The following is a 20070-nucleotide window of genomic DNA, read 5'->3' on the forward strand; positions in this document are numbered from 1 at the left end:
TTCAAAGGTTTTTTTTTGTCTCAGAAGAATTTTTCTGTGCATTCTAAATCCCGCGGGTTTGGGGGGCCTGGAAAAAACCCTCAGAGCAAAAACATTCCTCAGAAGGGCGTACGAGGGAACTTTGCTGGTTTGGCTCAGCCAAAAGTTGCTTTATCTTCTGATATGAAAATGAATAAACCCTTGGTTAAAGAGCCTTTGGTGGAGAAATTTTGGTTACCAATGTCTTGTATTTCTGCGGTTGAAGCTCCTTTTGATAAGACAGCTAGGGATTTGCACTCTTGGTGGTTCTTATCTAGGTTTGGGGTGATAATATTTTGATTTCCAAGCTCCATCATAAAATTCACTCTCTCTGGTATGGCACTCTTTACTTTCAGGTTCTTTCTGCGAATTCCTTCATTGTTATCTTTGATTTTGTGGATGCTAAACAAAAAGCTTTGGAGAAACCATATTTGTGGTTAGGTCATAATTCAATCTTTGTGGAAAATTGGAAACCTTTTTTTTCTGCATCGCAAGATATTGTAAAATGTATCCCTACATGGTTCTCCTTGCCTGGTCTTCCCTATGAATTTTTGGATCTAGATATCTTGCAAAAAATTGGGGATTCTTTTGGGAAATTTATTCATTCGCATTCAGTTTTTGAGGATGGGGTTTTTAGGGTCAAGATTTGTGTTTTTCTTTCTTCATCCTCTGTGGTCCCTTCCAATTGTAATTTCAAGTCTATTGATGGTATTTGGCATCAGAGTATTGTTCGTGATTCTGCTTGGTTTTCTAGGGCTTTTGTGGTTATGGATTCTGCCCTCATTGCTTCTCTTAAGGGTTTGTCTTTTGGAGACAAGGTGTCTCAGCCTTCAAAATTATTTAAGTCAAAACCTGTTACTTCCCAGTCTAATGTCGATGTTGGGAGTTGGCCAAAATCCCCTTCTTTGCAAGGTCTGACTTTTGTCGACACTGAAATTCATCCTTTGGTAATTGAGAAGGACGGGGATTGTGCATCAGATTTAGGGTCTCCTTCTCTTATGAAGGATGGGCTGCTCATGAATTCTTAGAAAGATGATCGTCTTGTTGTGAATTGTATGGATTCCTTCCTTCCTGATGCAGACTTAATTTCTAAAGTTCAAAAATTAGTCTTTGACCATAACATTACCTTGAATTCGGATGTCACTGATAAAGTGGTGGAAGCGATTGATCAGGATTTGGCCAATTTGAATTCCTCTTTGGTTATTCCACCAACTTGTAATCCTTTTGACATTCTCTCATCTGATAAATTTCATGAGGATGATAATGCCTTGGGTGTAATTGGGAATGGGATTGTGGGGTTTGATCCTGCAATTAATAAACCTCTGGTTCAATTCCCTTTATCCCCTACCTCTCCATCTCCTTCTCCTGCTAAAAGAGGTAGGAAGTTGAAGGTGTTCTACACGCAGTTAGAGATTGATGCTGGTATTCAGGCTACACTCTTGAGTCCAAATTCGGGATCAGTCAAGAGGAAAACAAAATTTAGTCCTTCTTTTACTCGGTCTATTGCCTCCAAGCGTAATTTGAAGGCTAAGTTGGAGAGCTCTGATTTTGCAATTGAGAAGAGGGGAGAAATTGTCTCCCCTCGAGAGCAATGAAAATCGTGCCTTGGAATGTTAGGGGCTTAAATTCCCCTAACAAAAGGTGCCTCATTAAATCACAGTTGGATTTAATGAAGTGTGATGTGTTACTATTGCAATAGACTAAGTGAAGTTGTCAGGGTGCTGATTTTTTGTTTTCCAAATGGAAGTTGTGGAATTTTTGTGTCTCCCCTTCTGTGGGGGTGTCTGGGGGCTTGGATTTTCTTTGGAATGATGTGTCTAATGAGTTAAAATTGGTTATTTCTGCTCCCTTTTGGATGTTAGCTTTGGTAAAGAGACATATTTTGAATGTTAAATTCTAGTTGTTCAATGTGTATGGACCAATGCTAATTGGGGGTAAGAAAGCTCTTTGCAATTCTTTATTCGTTACCTATTCTTCCCTGCATGGCCAGTCTGTGGTTTTTGGAGGGGATTTTAATGCCATTTCCTCTAATGATGAGAAAATTGGGGGTATTTTGCCCAATAAGCGTATCTTGGGGGATTTTTTTGCTTTTATTCATAATAATGATTTGGTGGATTGTAAAACCTTGAATGGTTCGTTTACTTGGACTAATAGGAGAAAAGATTTCTCATAGATTGATGAAAGACTTGATTGTTTTTTGGTTTCTGCCAATTGGATTTCCTCTGATGTGGATGTTGTGGCTTCGGTTTTGCCTTATGCTGGTTATGATTATTTTATGATTGTGTTGTCTATTTTGGATGATAGAGCTTCTATTCATTCTTCTTTTAAATTCGAACCAATGTGGTTTTGAGATCCATCTTTCCTCATGCTTTTACAATCTTGGTGGTCCTCAACTCCCTTTGTTTATGGAACTAGAATGTTTCGGTTTGTCAAGAAACTCTCTTTTCTGAAACAAGAGATTAAGAAATGGAATGTGTTGCATTTTAAAAATTATTTTTCTGAAAAGCTTAAGATTTAGAAAGAACTTGAATTTCTTAATACTACGGTGATGAACTGTGGTATGGATTCTGCTACTTTCCAAAGACATAAAATGTTAAATTCTCAGCTAGAGGAGATTCTCTCTAGGGAAGAAATCTATTGGCGTCAGAAATCTAGGGATCTATGGTTGTGTGATGGTGACAGGAATACTAAATTCTTCCATTCTTCAGCTAAGTTAAAAAGACAACGTAATAGGATCTCTTGTATTCAAAATCCTGACAGAGTTGTTATTACAGAGGAGAAAGAGATTGTTGCTAAGACTGTCCAGTTTTTTAAGTCCTTGCTATCTAAGGAGACATTTGTCTTTACTGGTAGCTTTGCTTCTGCTATTCCTAGGCTTATTTCTTGTGAGGATAATGTAATGTTAATGGCATCTTTTTCTATTCAAGAAGTTAAGGAGGTTGTTTTTTCAATGGTACCTAATAAGGCTCCTAGTCCCGATGGTTTTACTGCTCTCTTTTTTCAAAAATGCTAGTCTTTTCTTGGGGAGGACCTTCAACTTGTTTTAGAAGAGGCTCGGTGCAATAGGTCCATTTTGAAGGAGCTCAACACAACTCTGATTGCTATCATTCCAAAATTAGAGAATCCTAAATCTTTTGTGGATTTCCTCCCAATTGCTTTATGTAATACCTTATATAAAATTATCACTAAAGCTATTTCTTTATGGCTTGCTAAGCTCTTCCCAAAGATTGTTTCGGGGGAGCGGGGGGGTTTTGTCCCTAGTAGGGAAATGACAGAAGGGGCTATTGTGGACCATGAGATTCTGCATTCTATCTCTCAGTTGTCTATTATGGCTATGATCCTAAAGTTGGATATGATGAAGGCTTATGATAGGGTTAGTTGGCAGGTGCTCTTGTGTGTGCTTAAGAATTTCGGGTTTGAGGTAAAATGGGTAAAATGGATACAAGCATATATTAGCATGACCAGGTTTTCAGTGAATTTGAATGGTTCTCCATGTGGGTTTTTTGCTTCATCTAGAGGTCTCAAGCAAGGGGATCCATTGTCCCCTTTTCTATTTATTATTCTGGTTGAAGATCTTAGTAGAGCTATCTTGGGCGCTAGGGATAGTGGCCTCTGGAAGGGGATTTCTATTCCTCATATGGTTGCTAGTCATTCTCATTGTTTATTTGTTGATGACACGTTATTGTTTGGTAAAGCTACTATGGGGGAAGCTAAGGTCATTAATAGGATCACTTTGGATTACTCCTCATTTTCTGTTCAGAAGGTCAATCGGGCTAAGTCTAAGATTTTCTTTCTTAATGTTTCTCCTTTGGTGCAGTCTAGGTTGACTTATTTGTGGGGTTTCTCTGTTGGCCAGTTCCCTTGTAAGTATTTAGGTATCCCATTTTTTACTGGTTCGGAGAAGCATAATTTTTGGGAATGGATATCGGGGGCCATTTCTTCATGAATACTTTCTTGGTCTCATAAGTGGCTCTTTTTTTCTGGGAAAATTATGCTTATTAAAGTTGTGCTAAATGCGGTTCCAATCTATTTATCTTCTATTTTGAAGGCTCCTAAGAAAGATGTGGTCGCTCTGCAATCAGTTTTAAGGTCTTTTTTATGGAATGACAATGTTAATAAGAAAGACAGGATCCCTCTGTTAGCATGGGATAGGGTTTGTTCTCTGAAAGATAAGGGGGGTGCAGGGATTAAGGATCTTGGTAAACAAAATTTGTCTCTTGGTGCTAAGTTAGTTTGGAAGTTGTATAAACAACCCTCTTCTAAATGGGCATCTATATTGTCTGCAAAATATTTGAGAAATTGATCTAGGGAGGCCATTTTTACTGCTTCTTCGCTCCCTAAAGGATTTGTAATCTGGAATTTCATGGCTGAGTGTAGATCTGTTATTATTCTAGGGTTGTCCTGGCTTATTCATAATGGTCAAAAGGCTAGAATTTGGGGGGAAGTCTGGAATGGTTTCCCAGCATTTTCTAGCCTTAGGGATTGGACGCCTCTTATGTCCCTTCTCAAATCTTCTTGGGGTATATTTGTGGCTGATTATTTTTTTGTGGATTCCTCGGGTCTCTTACCTGTGGCTAGATGGAAATCTATTGACTTTCTTTCGATGGACCAAGATATTAAATCTGCTTTTGTTAATGAGTTAAAGAAACGCCCATTGCTTTTTTTTGAGGATGAAGATGAGCTTATTTGGACCTATTCAAAATCAGGGGAATATTCAGTTAAGGAGGGGTACAATTATTTGTCTACAGGTTGTAGCGGGGAGGATTTGCCCTTTAAGTTATTTTGGCATGTTGTTTGTCTTCCAAAAGTAGGAGCTTTTGCTTGGTTAGCCGTTCAGAATAGGATTCTAACTGGTATGAGATTGGATAGGCTTGGTATTACTGTTGTTTTTCCTTGTGTTATGTGCGGAGGGTCTCTTGAACCAGTAGACCATCTTTTTCTTCATTGCCCCTTTGCTTCTCAATGTTGGTACTAGTTGTCTAATAAGTTAAACTGATGTTCTTCTTTATGTGGTGACCTTAGGTCTCAATTCATGAGTTGGTCTCTGTTATATCCATCTTCATTTTATGCTTGTCTTTGGATAATTGCTCCTTTTGTTCTAATTTGGAAGATTTGGCTTGAGAGGAATAACATGATTTTTAGGAAACACTCTTCCACTTTGCTAGATGTGCTCTTCTGTATTGAAACATCCATCTCTGAGACTGCCTTGGCCTTCATTTACAAGGGCATTAGTTTGCAAAATACTTTTTCACCATGGGATAATTGGATTACCTAGCATTGGCCGGCTTTGCAGATGCTACCTATGACTGGGGACATTTCTAAAGCAAGGTCTTCTTTAATTAATAGGACAGAGGTAGTCTGGTTGCCTCCTCCTTCTTCTAAGTATAAATTGAATTTTGATGGAGCATCCCGTGGTAACCCTGGGAAGTCTGCCATTGGTGTAGTGGTTTCTGATAATAGGGCTTGTATTATTAAAGGACAATGTCAATGTATTTCTAGTGGGACTAATAATGTGGTTGAGTTATATGCTCTTTCTGTTGGGCTTGATTTGCTCCTTTCTTTGCACTTTTTGGATGTCATTATAGAAGGTGACTCTCAAGTTGTTTTCTATATGGTCACAAATCGCTCCTCAAATTCTTGGCATCTTAATTATTGGTTGGATAAGATACTTGCACAGCTTGAATTTTTTTATTCCTTCTCTATAGACCATTGCTACAGGGAAGCCAACAGGGTGGCGGATATCTTGGCAAATAAAGCATTAGATGAAGATATCCAGTCTTTGGTTGATGTGGATACCAGTTTTTTGTCCCCTCATCCTATTTAATTGAATATAACCTATTGGCTTAGTCTCAACCTCGTATCTTGTTGGTAATTATAACCAAGCATGCAGTTTAGTGTGGTGGTGTTGGTGGCCTTCTTGGTCTTTCATATCTCCCCATTAAGTCTACATATTTGCTTGTAATTCCAGCCATGGTACTAGTCATGGCTTTGTTTATGGGTTGGGGTATTTGGAGGAGGGGGTACCTTGTAATCATGTTTTTCTCAGTACTGTGTGCCTGTTGTTTTGGGTTTTTTTGGTTGCCAGTAATATGATATCTCCTGTGCAGCTCACACATGGGTTTAATTATGTTTACTTTGAGTTTTGTACTGTCTATTTGGAGTTAATGAGCATATCAATATCTTCTTTTTCAAATGGCGGCTCGCTTGAAGGTTTATTTATGATTGGTTTATTATTTCCTTCGCAATGGCAGGTTGGGAATTTTTTCTTTTTCACTTTGGGGATCTCATTCGTGTGACAATCTTGTATTATCATATGTTACGATCTTGTGAGTTTATGGTCATGCTTTTTGAAAGAAAGTTCTCATTATTCTTTTTTTGAGGTGGCGATCTGTGGGTGTTTGTTCGCATGATTTGTCGTGGGCTAGCTTGTGCTGATATATCGGTCCCGTCCTTTGGTGGCTGAGCTTGCTCTTTAATGATGGCCTTTGGTTTTTTTATATTCCTGCTCTTTTTGTATCACATTATCTTTTTATGGAGGTTGTGGGTTACAGAGTCTTGATGCCTATTAAGCAGTATGACTTCCAGGACTCTCATGGTTTTGATGATGAAAAGCTTGGTCGTCTGTTTAAAAAAATTTCTTTGGATTTCTATTTGGCTTTTTGCAAAGTACTGGGCAGACGATGGCTGGTGGAAAATGCAGATTGTTTCCTTGTTGAGGTTGCATCTCATTTTATCACTATCTGTATGGACTTTCTCTTGGATTCTTCTATGGTTAGGCACTTTTTGATGCATACTTCCATCCCTATTTTTATTTTGCTGCTGATTTGGATAATGCTTTGTCTCTCTATCATTTTGAGTTTGGCATTTTTTCTTATGGTGGTTTCCTATCTTGTTCTCAATTACTATCTTTTGGCTGGCAGGGGCTTGATTTCTAACCTTTATGATGATACTATGTTTGCTCTGGTAGCTTTGTTAGATCATATTTCTCCAGATATCTTGGCAGTGGTTGTTAATGTGTTCTCGGGAATTCACTTTCTATTAGATTCGTTGAAAGCAGTGATGTCTTCTCCAACTTTAGTTTCACCTCTTCAGATTGTGCCTTCTGCAGTTCACAATGATGATATTATCCACCCTTCCTCTCCTCCGCTGGAAATCACTAGTTCTTGGTTCCTGCATTCTTGATGTATATTCTCTCATTCAGAGAAATATTGTACTCATACTATATGGGTGGGTGGGGTTTTTTGTTGCCCATTATGGCTATTTGAGGAATGCTTGGGTTGGCTTCTCATCTGGCTTTATTATGTATGAGCAAGACCAGAGGTTTTCTTTACTTGGTTCTTTCCTACCAGTGCTCTTTGAACCAGGTTTTAAAAATTTTAAATATTAATAAAATTTAGTGGCTCTCCACTTTTATTAAAAAAAATAAAAAATTAAACCATAAAATAAAATAAATTAAATTAATTATAAACCCCCGAATAATAATAATTCAATAAAATTCAATAAATAAAAGTAAATAAATATCAATCAATTAAATAAACAATAAATCAATCAAATTAAACAAATTAAATTAAATCGATTAAACAATAACCAAATAATAAATAAATAGATAACAAAGTAATCATATAAGCGAATAAACAATTAATAATTAAGTCTCAATTAAACTTTAAATCAAATAATGAATTAAAATAAATAACCTTCAATAAATTAAAGATAAATATTAGATAATTAAATGATCACACAACTCTAAATGGGAATAGACAAAAACTCAAAACAACTTACGCCAAGGGAATAAACACAACACAAGATTCTAACATCAACTTGTTGTGTGGTGCAATCGACAAGGTATACAACTTAGACCTAGAGTGTGTGAGGGAAACTATGTCATCTATGACAACTTGCCATTGGGATAAAGACACGCTCAGACTTGTGAAGCCAGGTGGAGTCAATTTCTGGTACCTACAAACCTGTATCAAACACTGACACAACATATATGATACATTTACATCATCATAAATAGGGAAGTGGTAGAAAATTGCAATGACATATCATGCTCGCAATGAGTGATATAAAATCATCTCTACACACAAAGACAATCACACAATCAATAATCAAACATCACATAGAATCATAATCATAAAATAGGGTTAGTATCAATATATCATCATAAGTCCTATAATCCACATGAGCAATGATCATATATAAATCCATGGATCATATAAATCCATCCATCAAGGTGATTCTACGTACTACCATCCACAAGAACCATCTAAACATAAACCATATGTCTAATTAGGTCTATCAATATGTAAATCAAAATGCAAGTCTAGGAGAGGTACTACGATGAACATGAATACACCAAAGCAACAATACACAACGAAAGGCATATGTCCTTACCCATTTGATAGAATAATTCCAATGCCTCAATTTCCTCTACATTTTGTTACACCAAAATTTTGATAATTATAGAGGCAAAGGGGATCCTAAAGCACACATAAGAGAATTTTCCACAACTTGCATTGAGGTAGCAGGAGAAGAAACATACTCGATGAGATTGTTCCCACTAAGCTTAGGTGGCCAAGCTATGGAATGGTTCTCCCAACTTCCACCTGGAATCAAATCATGGAGTGATTTAGTAGAATCTTTCATACAACACTTCTCATACAACATTGAAACAGATGTGTCAGTGATTACATTGTGCAATACTAAGCAGAAAAATGGGAAATATTTTTCTTTATTTTTACAGCGATGGAGAGGTCTTGCTAGTTGATGCTCTTGTGATATCCCACAAAAACAAATGGTAGAAATGCTCACTCAAAATTTTAACAAGGATATTGGATATGAGCTAAGAAAAGCTTATTTATCTACCTTCAAGGAAGTCATAGAGAAAGGATTAGCAATTGAGAGAGTCCTTATTGAACAAGGTGTTATAAATCTATTCAAAGAAAACAAAGAGGACTCAAATGGGAAAGACAAACCTTACTTTTGGAACAGGAATAAGAACACAATCAATGATGGGGTAGTAGATGCAAATGTTGTAAAACCAAAAGTAACTTTCCCCAGTGCAAGTTCATCCAATACAAGAAATCAAGTGAACACTCAAAGGCCATCAAATCCTCGAAGGAAATACACTCCACTAGGAGAGCCACTTGAGACAACATTCAAGAAATTGGTTGTAAACAAGCTTATAACACTACCAGATAATCCACCTTATGAACCAAAAGAAAATTTTGCGTGGTGGAATGATGATAAATATTGCGAGTATCACAAGAGCAAAGGACACACAACTGGCGATTGTCACAGATTGAAGGATATTATACAAGATCTTATTGACAAGGGTGGCATAGAAGTTGATGGCCATACCTCCAATGAAGAACATGCGATGTTTAAGGAGTCATTCCCTAAACATGATAAAGGAAAAGCCAAAACAAATGATCAAGCCAACTATTCTAAGATGGCCTATGATTATGACTCGACTGGTAATCACATTTCAGTGGATAATTATGTTTCTACCATTATCATAAAGGACAAAACTCTCAAAGGTTCTACCCAAAGGAGTAAGGTTGTTTTAAAAGTCATTGGACCATCTTCTTCATCCTTTAAAAATAACCGTCGAATGTAATGTCACAACTCGTCGAAGTAAAGACACCTTGCAAGGTGTTCCATCTAAGACCACAACTTCATCATCTACCAAGAATGAGTATGACCTTGTAGATCAATTAGGGAAGACACCCGCCCTCATTTGCATCCTTGAGATTTTGCGTATATCCCCTTCACATAAGGCCATTCTTGATAAAGCATTGAGAGAGACTTATGTACCCACTAATTTGAACTTGGACCAGTTTCAAGCCATGGTGGAATACCTTTCCACTCCGCATTACCTTACATTCATAGAAGCTAATGATGTATCCATATGCCAACCACACAATGCACCCCTTTATATTGAATCTTTTCTCCACAAAAAGTGTATCAAATGATTCTTGATAGATGGAGGAGAAGGTCTGAACATTTGTACATTGAACACTATTAAATAATTGGGTTATTCTGAACAAATTGTGAATTCAAAGAACACGATCACCATAAAAGCATATGATGATGAAGAATGCTCATCCAAGGGAACAATCACCTTATCTCTGAGAATTGGGCCATTCACGAGGGATGTGGTTTGTCAAGTCCTTGATTTAGATCTCACATATAACATACTTTTGGGGCATTTATGGATTCATGAGATGAGAACAGTACCATCAATGTATCACCAATGTATCAAATTCCCTTATAATGGAGTTAAAGTAACAATAAGAGGTGATCCAAATCCATTTATGTATTGTAATAACCTGTGACTAGGATTAGAAATAATAATTCCAATCAACAAAGAAGCAACTCCATCATTAGCATATGTGGATCCAGAATCCTTGAAAGATTCTACATCAAAACAAGTAGAGCTCAAAGAAAAATTTAAGGTTAAAGTCGTGGGATGTGAGTATATCTTTCATGTTGATCAACTCCCATTATCTCCTAAGACATTTAGTCGATAGGAACAACTTGCAAACATTTTACAATGCCAAGGGATTAGGTGTGAACCACCTAGTGTTGTGGCTACTAAGTCTGAATGCAAATCTCCTTTAGTGATGCAAGCAACTCTTGATATCAATAGTCCTAAGAGTGGTTCCAATGAAGAATCTATCGAATATATCGCCAACCTTCTTGATAACTCATACATCCCTACCATATCATCTACTCATTCCATTTCCATTCCACTTCAAGACTTGGATCAAAAATAATTACAAAAGCCCTTACTTATTAGGGATCAAAAATCAAGCTTTGAAAAAAAAATCTAAAAGTCAAAAATAAAGAAAATTTCTTTAGTCCAAATCAAAATCAAAAGCTATTGGACTCTGCAAAAATCAAAGTCAAGGATTAAAATCCTATGAAGAAAAAACAACAAGAGTTGATCTCCCCTAATACCAAAATAATTGGGGGCAAAAATTCTAAAATTTCAAGTCGAAAGGTATTATTGTTGATCCTAAGTCTCCATCATGCCATGCTACTTTCACTCCTTTTTGCAATCATGTCTTCATTCCTCATCTACTTGTTCCACACATCCATCCCCTTCTAGTGATACATCACATCAATGGACCTTTAATGGAACTTCCTTGAGGGACTTTGTTATTAGGGATGCCCAAACCTCTTTACGTGACACATATATGGGAAAATGTAGTTCATACATTAGTAATTCTTCCTTAGTTCCTTCATTAAGGAAGACAATCAAGGGGGAAACACATCATTCAGTCAAGGAACATTGAAGCTACAATCATAAGGTAAATCCTTGCACATTCGAGGTGGGTGACTTAGTTCTCAGAGAAAATCCTAAAAAATCAACAAGACGGAGAGAACAAGGGAAAGTTCGAACCAAATTGGCTTGGTCCTTACATCATCATAGAACTCTATGGATCAAGTGCATATCAAATCTCAACACCAGATAGAGAACCTTTAGAGGATCCAATTAACAACATGCACCTTCACAGGTATTACACATGGTTTCTCAGAATATCCCATTGTCAAAAAATACAAAAAAATAAAAATAATTTAAAAAAAAAAAAAAAAAAACGTTACTTGGTGAAAACCTAGCAAACAGGAACCTTGTGAAACAAAAAAATTGAAAAATAAAAAAAAGTAAAGAGAAATAAATCCATCCAACGACGAAAACCACTTCGATGGCGCCTTGGGAAAGTACCATGGTGAAAAATGGGTTCCCGACACCATTTGTAGAGACTTCTGGCAGGAGTTATTCAGACTTTGCGGGACAGAGCTCACTCCGAGTACTAGTTACCAACCCTAGACTGATGGACAGACAGATATTGTCAACAAGTGGGTGGAGGGATACCTACGGAACTATGTCTTAGGGCAGCAGAAGGCTTGGGTGAAGTGGTTACATTTGTGCGAGTATTGTTATAATTTCACTCACCACATGACTATTCAGATGACACCTTTCAGAGATTTGTATGGATATGATGCTCCTAGTTTTCTAGATTTATTGATGAGCGATTGTTGAGCACCAAGTGTTGGGAATCTGCTAAAAGAGAACTAGGATATTATGAGAGCACTTCATGATAATATTGAGAAGGTTCAGAATCAGCAAAAGCAATATGCTGATCAAAAGAGGGTTGAGCAATCTTTTGAGATCGGGGATATGGTGTATTTGATGCTACAACCCTACAGACAGTCCTCTCTTAGAAAGAAGGGCTCAGAGAAACTCAAGCCACATTACTATGGTCCTTTTAGGATTTCTGGGCGAGTTGGCTAGGTGACTTATGAGTTAGATTTATCGGCTGATAGTAAAGTTCATAATGTATTCCATGTGTCATGTCTTAAGAAGGCATTGGGACAACATATAGTTCCTTCTGCAGTTCTACCACCCTTAGATGATGAGGGGAAGTTAGTACTAGTATCTGAGGCCATTCTGGAGTTCAGAGAGTGCCATTTGCGGAGAAGTGTCATCAGAGAATTTTTTATTAAATGGAAGGATCTACCAATAGAGGATGCTACTTGGGAGTGTGATATCATTTGACAACATCCAGCATTGAGTTTGCTTGAGGACAAGCAAATTTTGGGAGGGCAGACTGTAATGTCCCCATCCTAGTCAGGGACTTGGGATTGAGGAGTTAGCTTATTTTTGGACCCTTGTAGGCTAACAGAGTATGGATAAAGAGGTCAGTAATGCAATATCTTGAGGAGTGGTCTATCTATTTGTTCTAGTTCAATGTTGAGTTCAGTTCTGGTCTTCGTTTCATCAAATTATGACACATTATGAGGATTTCCTATTTTTTGGGGAAAATTGCTAAAAATAGACATGGTCCTATTTTCATTGGCATGGAGAACTATGACCCTAGCTTCTGGCAGATTCAGTTTCTAAGCAATAATGAGAGAGATGTGAATTTTTTAGTGGTTCCATGGGCAATTAATATTTTAATGAAATATTAATATAAAATCATAAAGTGCATCACTTAAATTTATTTAAGTGAAGATTTATTATCTTCTAAGCTAGGCGTGGCTTTTAGGGTTAAGTTGGGAGCCCTAAAAGCAAGTTATTATTTTTAAATCCCTAATTGCCAAAAATCACACCTTTTGGGTATTTAGGTAGCCAAGATGGAAATTAAACCTCATTCTTGATATTGAGCATTTGACATTTTCTTCTGACCAATTGGCTATGGAGGCTAGGGTTTGGACCTGTTTTGGAGAGCATGCATTCTTTAGAATTCAGTAGCTTTGAGATTGTGTAAGATCAATCAAATTGTTGCAGCTTGGTTGGCTTCATTAAGAAGTCAAATTGAATTGAATTGGGGCAGATTTGGCTTCTTACAAGGAAGATTTGTTGTAGGGTTTTCCTATTTACTATTTTGTTGTTGATTCTTCTGTGGTTTGGAGGCTTCTTTTCCCAAACACACAACTTTCTCATTTATTGGCACCATCTTGAACTATTTGGGTCTCTTAGTATTTAAGTAAGAGCAGATCTAAATTGTTCCAGAATAAAAATCAAAACTTTGTAAGTTGCTGATTTATTCTTTCTTTTCAATAAATTGGCTCAGGACCTACGAGTATGCTTCTAAATTCTCCAATTCATTGTTTCAATTCTTTAAATTCATGTATTATTCAATATGTGATGCAAATTAAAGAAACCCTCTTTTGCAACTTTTGTCTACTTCCGAAAGACCATCTTAATAATTAAAAATTACAAGAAGATTTACAAATTACAACAGGTTGAAGAGTTGAACCAGCAAGGGTTCATCACACTGGTATCAAAGCCTTGATCCTGCCTTCCTTGAGGGTTATAATTTTTTTTTATGCATCAACAACAGACTGGGCCTCACAGGTATTACACACGCAGGAGACCTGATTTACAAGGTGATCCTACTCAAACTAAAGAAATACCCTTGGAAATTATGGGGGACAGGAATGATGATGAGTCACATAGAGAGGCTGTGAACAATGAGGACCAAGATGCCAGAGTTATTATGAGGGGTTTAGTAACAGGGCAGCAACAAGTAGCAAATGTATTGCAGCAGTTGACTACAGCCATACAACAGATCATTGTGCCAAGGGGGCATAATCAGAACCAGGAGGAAAATGGTAGTGTTGTTGGTCGCCAAGGTCAAGAGTGAATCCCACACACACCTATGATAGGCCTACATGCCCAACCTTTGTTAGAAATGAACCTGAAGAAGAGGACGTGGCTGAGGAAGAAGATGAGGTGGCCTTTACAGTTAATGTAACCACACTTCATGATGAATGAGATGCATTACCACCGAGAGTTAAGGAACATCTTAACTTTGACAAGTTTATGAGTCAAAAGAGGGAACACAAAAAGAAGTGGAATTGGAATGAAAGGAAACCTTGGAACAAAACTAATGATCTCAAATATGCAATCAACAAGCTCACACTTTCTACTTTTGATGGCAGCGGTAGTGTTACAGCCAGATCTTGGATTAACAAGTTGGATACCTTCCTGAATCTACGTCCTATGTCAGAAGAAGATGCTATTAAGTTTGAAGCTTTGCATTTGGATGGGGTAGCCCATGATTGGTGGAACCATGGGATGGTGACTTTGCATCATGACCCTATTACTACATACCAAGAATTCACTGACAGATTGGTTGAGCGTTTTGATAAAAGAGATCCAGAGTTGTATTTCAGGGCTTTAGCTCAGCCGAAACAAATGGGAAGCTTGGAATCTTATATTAGTGAATTTCAGAAGCTTTAAGTTATGGTAACTAACATTTCAGAGAGAAGAATGGTTATTCTTTTTGTTGAAGGTCTTTATGAGCCTATGAAAGGTTGGATTAAGGCTTTTGATCCCCCTACCTTGCAAGAAGCCATGAGGAAGGCACACAGCATGGAACTTACCGTTCCTCTTAGAAAGTTCACTCCTAACAACTCAAAACCATCCTCATCATTTAATGACAGCAAGTTTGATCAAAAGAAATCAGAAAATGTGGACCAAGGGAGGAAGTTTATAGCGCCTTTGGATAGGGAAACACTCAATGATTTGCATAGAAGGAGGCTATGTTTTCATTGTAAGGGTCCTTATAATCAAAACTGAGATTGTCCCCTCGAGCCTAAGGGTCAAAATAGGAATATGGAGTGGTTTTATGAGGCAGAAAACATGACTGATAACATGAACCAGCAAGCAAATCAAAATGACTCCGAGACTGAAAATTCAGAAAAGAAGGTTGAAAATGAAGGATAATTCAATCTACAAGAAGCTCATATGTCTAGTATGCAAGGAGAAGGTTCTTTTAGGTTGCATGGACTCTTGGCTGGTCAAAGAGTCATTTCTCTACTTGATATAGGTGCAACTCATAATTTCATAGATGCATGGTTGGTGGAGAAGCGTGAAATTAAAACTCAAGAGTTTGAAGCATAAGGGTGAAAGTTGCTGATGGTAATGTGCTGACTTGTGATAGAATGATTTCAGACTTACCCATGAAACTCAATAATTATGAATTCAAAGCTGATTTTTATATGGTTAACATGGGAAATATGGATGTGGTTCTTGGCATGACGTGGCTTCATGCCATAGGTGAATTTACACTTAACCTCAAAGATATGGAGATGAAATTCAAGGTTGATGGGACTAATCATGTTCTTAAAGCTATCAAAGCTAGCAACTTGAAATTAATCACTCTTAAAAGAATGGAGAGACTTGTCAAGCATGACATGGTGGATTGGCCAGAAGAGTGTAAACTCATGCCTACTTATGAGTAGCAGCATAAAACACCTTATCATTCAGATATTCATGAGCTTAGAGTTAATCATACAAAGGTGTTTAGTGACAGACCTCCTGGTAGGCCTCCTGATAGAGGCATAAAACACATTATTGAGCTTGAAGAGGGCACAAAACCCATTATGATTACACCTTACCGGCACCCCAAGCGGTTGAAAGATGAAATTAATAAAACTATCAAAGAACTTCTAGCAATGGGACACATAAGGCCGAGTAAATCTCCTTTTGCTTCATCAGTTGTTTTGGTGAAGAAGAAAGATGGTACACTCAGAATATGCATTGATTAACGTATGCTAAATAAAAAGACTATAAAGAACAAGTATCCCATTCCTCGCATTGATGAGTTGTTAGATGAGCTTCATGGAGCTTGTTACTTCTCCAAGATTGATTTAAGAACAGGTTATCATCAAATCAGTGTCAGGGAGAAGGATATTGAGAAGACTGCATTTAGATGTCATTGTGGACACTATGAGTTTTTTGTTATGCCTTTTGGGTTGACCAACGCACTAGCTACCTTTCAGTCCACTATGAATAGGGTCTTCCAATCTAAGTTGAGGAGATTTGTTCTGGTTTTCTTTGATGACATTTTGGTTTACAATAGAACTTGGGAGGAGCACTTGGTTCACTTGGATATTGTTTTAGGCATACTTGACAGGGAGTTCTTCTATGCCAAAGAGTCCACGTGTGCATTGGGAATGGTAGAACTTTTGTATTTGGGTCACATAATCAGCAAAGAGGGAGTTCGCATGGATCCCGATAAGGTTCATGCCATTGTTAATTGGCCTACTTCTGAGACCTTTATTCAACTCAGGGGACTTGTTGGTTTATGTGCCTTCTACCGTCGGTTTGTTAGTGGTTCTTCATGGCATGCTACACCACTCACTGATTTGACCAAGAAGGGTGCATTTGTTTGGACACATCTCGCACAGGAGTGTTTTGAGAAGTTCAAGAAATTGATGACTACATGTCCAGTTCTTGCTTTACCCGATTTCACCAAACCTTTTGAGCTTCATTGTGATGCATGTGGAGAGGGTATTGGTGTAGTAATTATGTAGGATCGTCATCCTATAGCTTATGAGAGCAGGAAGCTTCGAGGTCCGGAAAGGAGTTATAATATTTATGATAAGGAAATGTTGGCCATCATGCATGCAATGGCCAAGTTCAGGCAATATTTAGTTGGCAGCAAGTTTTGTGTCAAAACTGATCATAATAGTTTGAAGCATTTTCTTGGACAACGAGATCTAAATGAGCATCAACAGAAGTGGGTCAGCAAGTTACAGTCTTATGATTTTGACATCTCCTATGTCAAAGGGACTCAGAACGTTGTTATTGATGCTTTATCTCACCACCCCCAATTGAGCTCCATGGTAGTTGTGTATGAAGATTGGAAACACTTGATTATAGCAGAGTACTCCAAGAATCTATGGGAATCTAGTATTATTGATGGAACAGTACAGGACATCAGGTACTCTCTTGTGGATGACCTCATCATTTACAAAGAGAGGATATTTTTAGTTCCAGGTTCTAAGGTGAAATGCATAGTATTGAGAACTTTCCATGATTCACCTATGGCTGGACATCCTGGTTACTTTAAGATCTATAGGTAGGTATGAGAGAGATTCTCTTGGAAGGGTCTCAAGTTTGATGTTCTTCAGTACGTCAGAGAGTGTTCTGTTTGCCAGCAGAACAAGCAGGAGCACAACTTCCCTGCAGGGTTACTTCAACCACTTCCTATTCCTGACAAGAAGTGGGAATGCGTCTATGGACTTTATTATGGGCTTGCAAAAAGCCCAAGGGAGAGACAACATATATGTGGTGGTTGATCGGTTGACTAAGTATGCACATTTTTTTCCGATCACGACTACTTATTCCGCTAGTCAGGTGGTTGATCTTTTCTTTCATGAGGTATTTAGATTGCACAGTTTACCTCAGAGTATTGTCAGTGACAGGGACAACAGATTCATGGGTCACTTCTGGCAGGATTTATTCAGTCTTTGTACGACAGAGCTCACTCCGAGTACTAGTTACCACCTCCATACTGATGGACAGACAGAGATTGTCAACAAAAGGGTGGAGGGATACCTACGAAACTACATCTCAGGGCAGCAGAAGGCTTGGGTGAAGTGGTTACATTTGTGCGAGTATTGTTATAATTCCACTCACCACATAAATATTCAGATGACACCTTTCAGAGCTTTGTATGGATATGTTGCTCCTAGTTTTCTGGATTTATTGATGAGCGATTGTCAAGTACCGAGTGTTGGGAATCTGCTACAAGAGAACTAGGATATTATGAGAGCACTTCATGATAATATTAAGAAGGCTCAGAATCAGCAAAATCAATATGCTGATCAAAGGAGGGTTGAGCGATCTTTTGAGATCGGGGATATGGTGTATTTGATGCTACAGCCCTATAGACAGTCCTCTCTTAGAAAGAAGGGCTCAGAGAAACTCAAGCCACATTATTATGGTCCTTTCAGGATTTCCAGGTGAGTTGGCTAGGTGGCTTATGAGTTAGATTTACCGGCTAATAGTAAAGTTCATAATGTGTTCCAGGGATAACTTTAAGAAACCCCCCCCCCCCGGGCAACTGTGTAAAATCCTAGCGAATCAAACATTATTTTCGGGGGGAAATTTTCATATCGATGGTGAAATTTTTTTTTTAAATGACGAAAAAATTATTTTGTATTGGCGATTTTTTTTCTAGGGTACGAAAATGCCATAAATTTTTGGCGAATAATACCTTGTTCTATGGGGAAAATATTTATTGTGGGAGGCGAATAATTACTGTTAAAAGGAACAAATATATAATTGTATGAGCGAAAAATTTTACTCCGAAGGAAAAATTATTTAAATGTATTGGCGACTTTTATCCATCGCTTGAAAATTATTTAAATATATTGGCGATTTTTATCCACCGATTGAAAATTATTTAATTTGTTTTGGCGAATATTTTGTTATTTATGGTACAATATATAATTCATTGGTGATTTCATAAATTCATTACCATTAATAGACGAGGCACATCACATCACATCAGTACATCACATCACATCACATCACATCACATAGCTCACCAGAAAGTGCCCGGAATGGAATTGGATTCAATAGACACATATCAAATGTCATGAATCACGATCGATAATTTTGTTCATTTAATATATATCTTTTCACTTACGGCAATCCACTCTGTCCCCACGACTTCCAATGTGATACTTGCCAATTTGGTACTAGTTCATAGCTATTTCCAATTTTGCACACTCGTGCATTTATGGGAAAGATTTGTAGAGATACAAAAGATTTAAATTTTTTTATAGTTATTAATACTGTTAAAGAAGTAATTATTACAATCAAGAGCTTCAACAATTTATATACAATCTCTGCTTCTTTCATCTTCAATTAGCCTTTGCCATTTGGTAGATAAATCGTCAGAGCTCACGATATTTTAGGTTTATAGGCTCACTGCTCAGGTTGTTTAATTTGTTAATCTATTTTCTCAAGATGAACACTCCCATCCATTTGAGAAGCATTTTTGCAGAGGACCAAAGGGCCTTTCTAGGATCCGTTAGAGACCCAACCTTCCAATCAGTCTGCAAGGAGGTTGGGTCGTTCACCAATGAAGTTGTGCAAATGGTGTTGGGCAGAGAATTTCTGCGAAACGAAAATAGGTACCGTGTTAACACGAACCTTACATCCCGCTTCTTAGTGTCTCTTCTGGACTTGGGAGGAGACAAGGTGGATATGTTGATGCTGTTGAGGAAGGTTTTTAAGGAAGACTTCCTTGTAGATGACATTACTCTTGTCCTTCTTGCAGAAGTAGGGGTGGGGATCCCTTGGGCAAGTGATTTATCCAAGCTTCTCCTCCCTGACCAAACACTGCCAGTGGCCAGGCAACCGTTTCTCCTAAACCTGAATGCAGAGCAGCTGACGCGTCACAGAAAATGGGTGCGGATTGGCAGGGACTTCCTTCGAAAATGGTTCCTCCTGGACGACTTTCCAAACTACATGTGGCTTGAAGAATTCTCTCAGCTTATGCTGTCTAAAGAATTTTACATGGAAGGAGGGTCAGATTCTTAGGACAAAATTGTAAACAATTCCACTACCTGTAGTTTTTTTTCCTATGTCCTTGAACCCTAACAGGCTGAGTGCCAGTGGCTCACTCATTTTGGCTTTTAAGTTTTGGAGGGACTCAAGTCTCCGACGAAAAATTTGTAAATTTCAAAAGCATAAATATTAACGATAATTTTTCAAATTCCAGTTTGTTTCACTTTGCC

General features: G+C 37.7%; 2 protein-coding genes across 2 annotated transcripts; both read left to right on the forward strand.

Annotated features, from left to right (window-relative positions):
- The first annotated feature begins 3286 nt into the window (after nt 1-3286).
- On the forward strand, nt 3287-14174 carry LOC131066288 (uncharacterized). The gene is made up of 6 exons (XM_058001013.2): nt 3287-3881; nt 4023-4217; nt 4413-4942; nt 5312-5606; nt 5724-5800; nt 13872-14174. The coding sequence occupies exons 1-6, from the start codon at nt 3287-3289 to the stop codon at nt 14172-14174; spliced, it is 1995 nt and encodes a 664-aa protein (XP_057856996.2).
- Nucleotides 14175-16491: 2317 nt separating this feature from the next.
- LOC131066289 (uncharacterized mitochondrial protein AtMg00860-like) lies at nt 16492-16851 on the forward strand. The gene has a single exon (XM_058001014.2). The coding sequence runs from the start codon at nt 16492-16494 to the stop codon at nt 16849-16851; it is 360 nt and encodes a 119-aa protein (XP_057856997.2).
- The last annotated feature ends 3219 nt before the right edge of the window (nt 16852-20070 follow it).

This window comes from Cryptomeria japonica, chromosome 8 (assembly GCF_030272615.1).
Source record: "Cryptomeria japonica chromosome 8, Sugi_1.0, whole genome shotgun sequence".
Lineage (NCBI taxonomy): Eukaryota > Viridiplantae > Streptophyta > Pinopsida > Cupressales > Cupressaceae > Cryptomeria > Cryptomeria japonica.

Bases quoted from the DNA above. Each gene is read 5' to 3' on its own strand.
- LOC131066288 (XM_058001013.2), top strand. From the start codon at position 3,287: ATGACAGAAGGGGCTATTGTGGACCATGAGATTCTGCATTCTATCTCT. The intron at 3,882-4,022 runs GTAAGTATTTAG...TGCTTATTAAAG, and splicing joins CTCTGTTGGCCAGTTCCCTT to TTGTGCTAAATGCGGTTCCA. The intron at 4,218-4,412 runs GTAAACAAAATT...TTATTATTCTAG, and splicing joins TGCAGGGATTAAGGATCTTG to GGTTGTCCTGGCTTATTCAT.
- LOC131066289 (XM_058001014.2), top strand. From the start codon at position 16,492: ATGGTAGAACTTTTGTATTTGGGTCACATAATCAGCAAAGAGGGAGTT.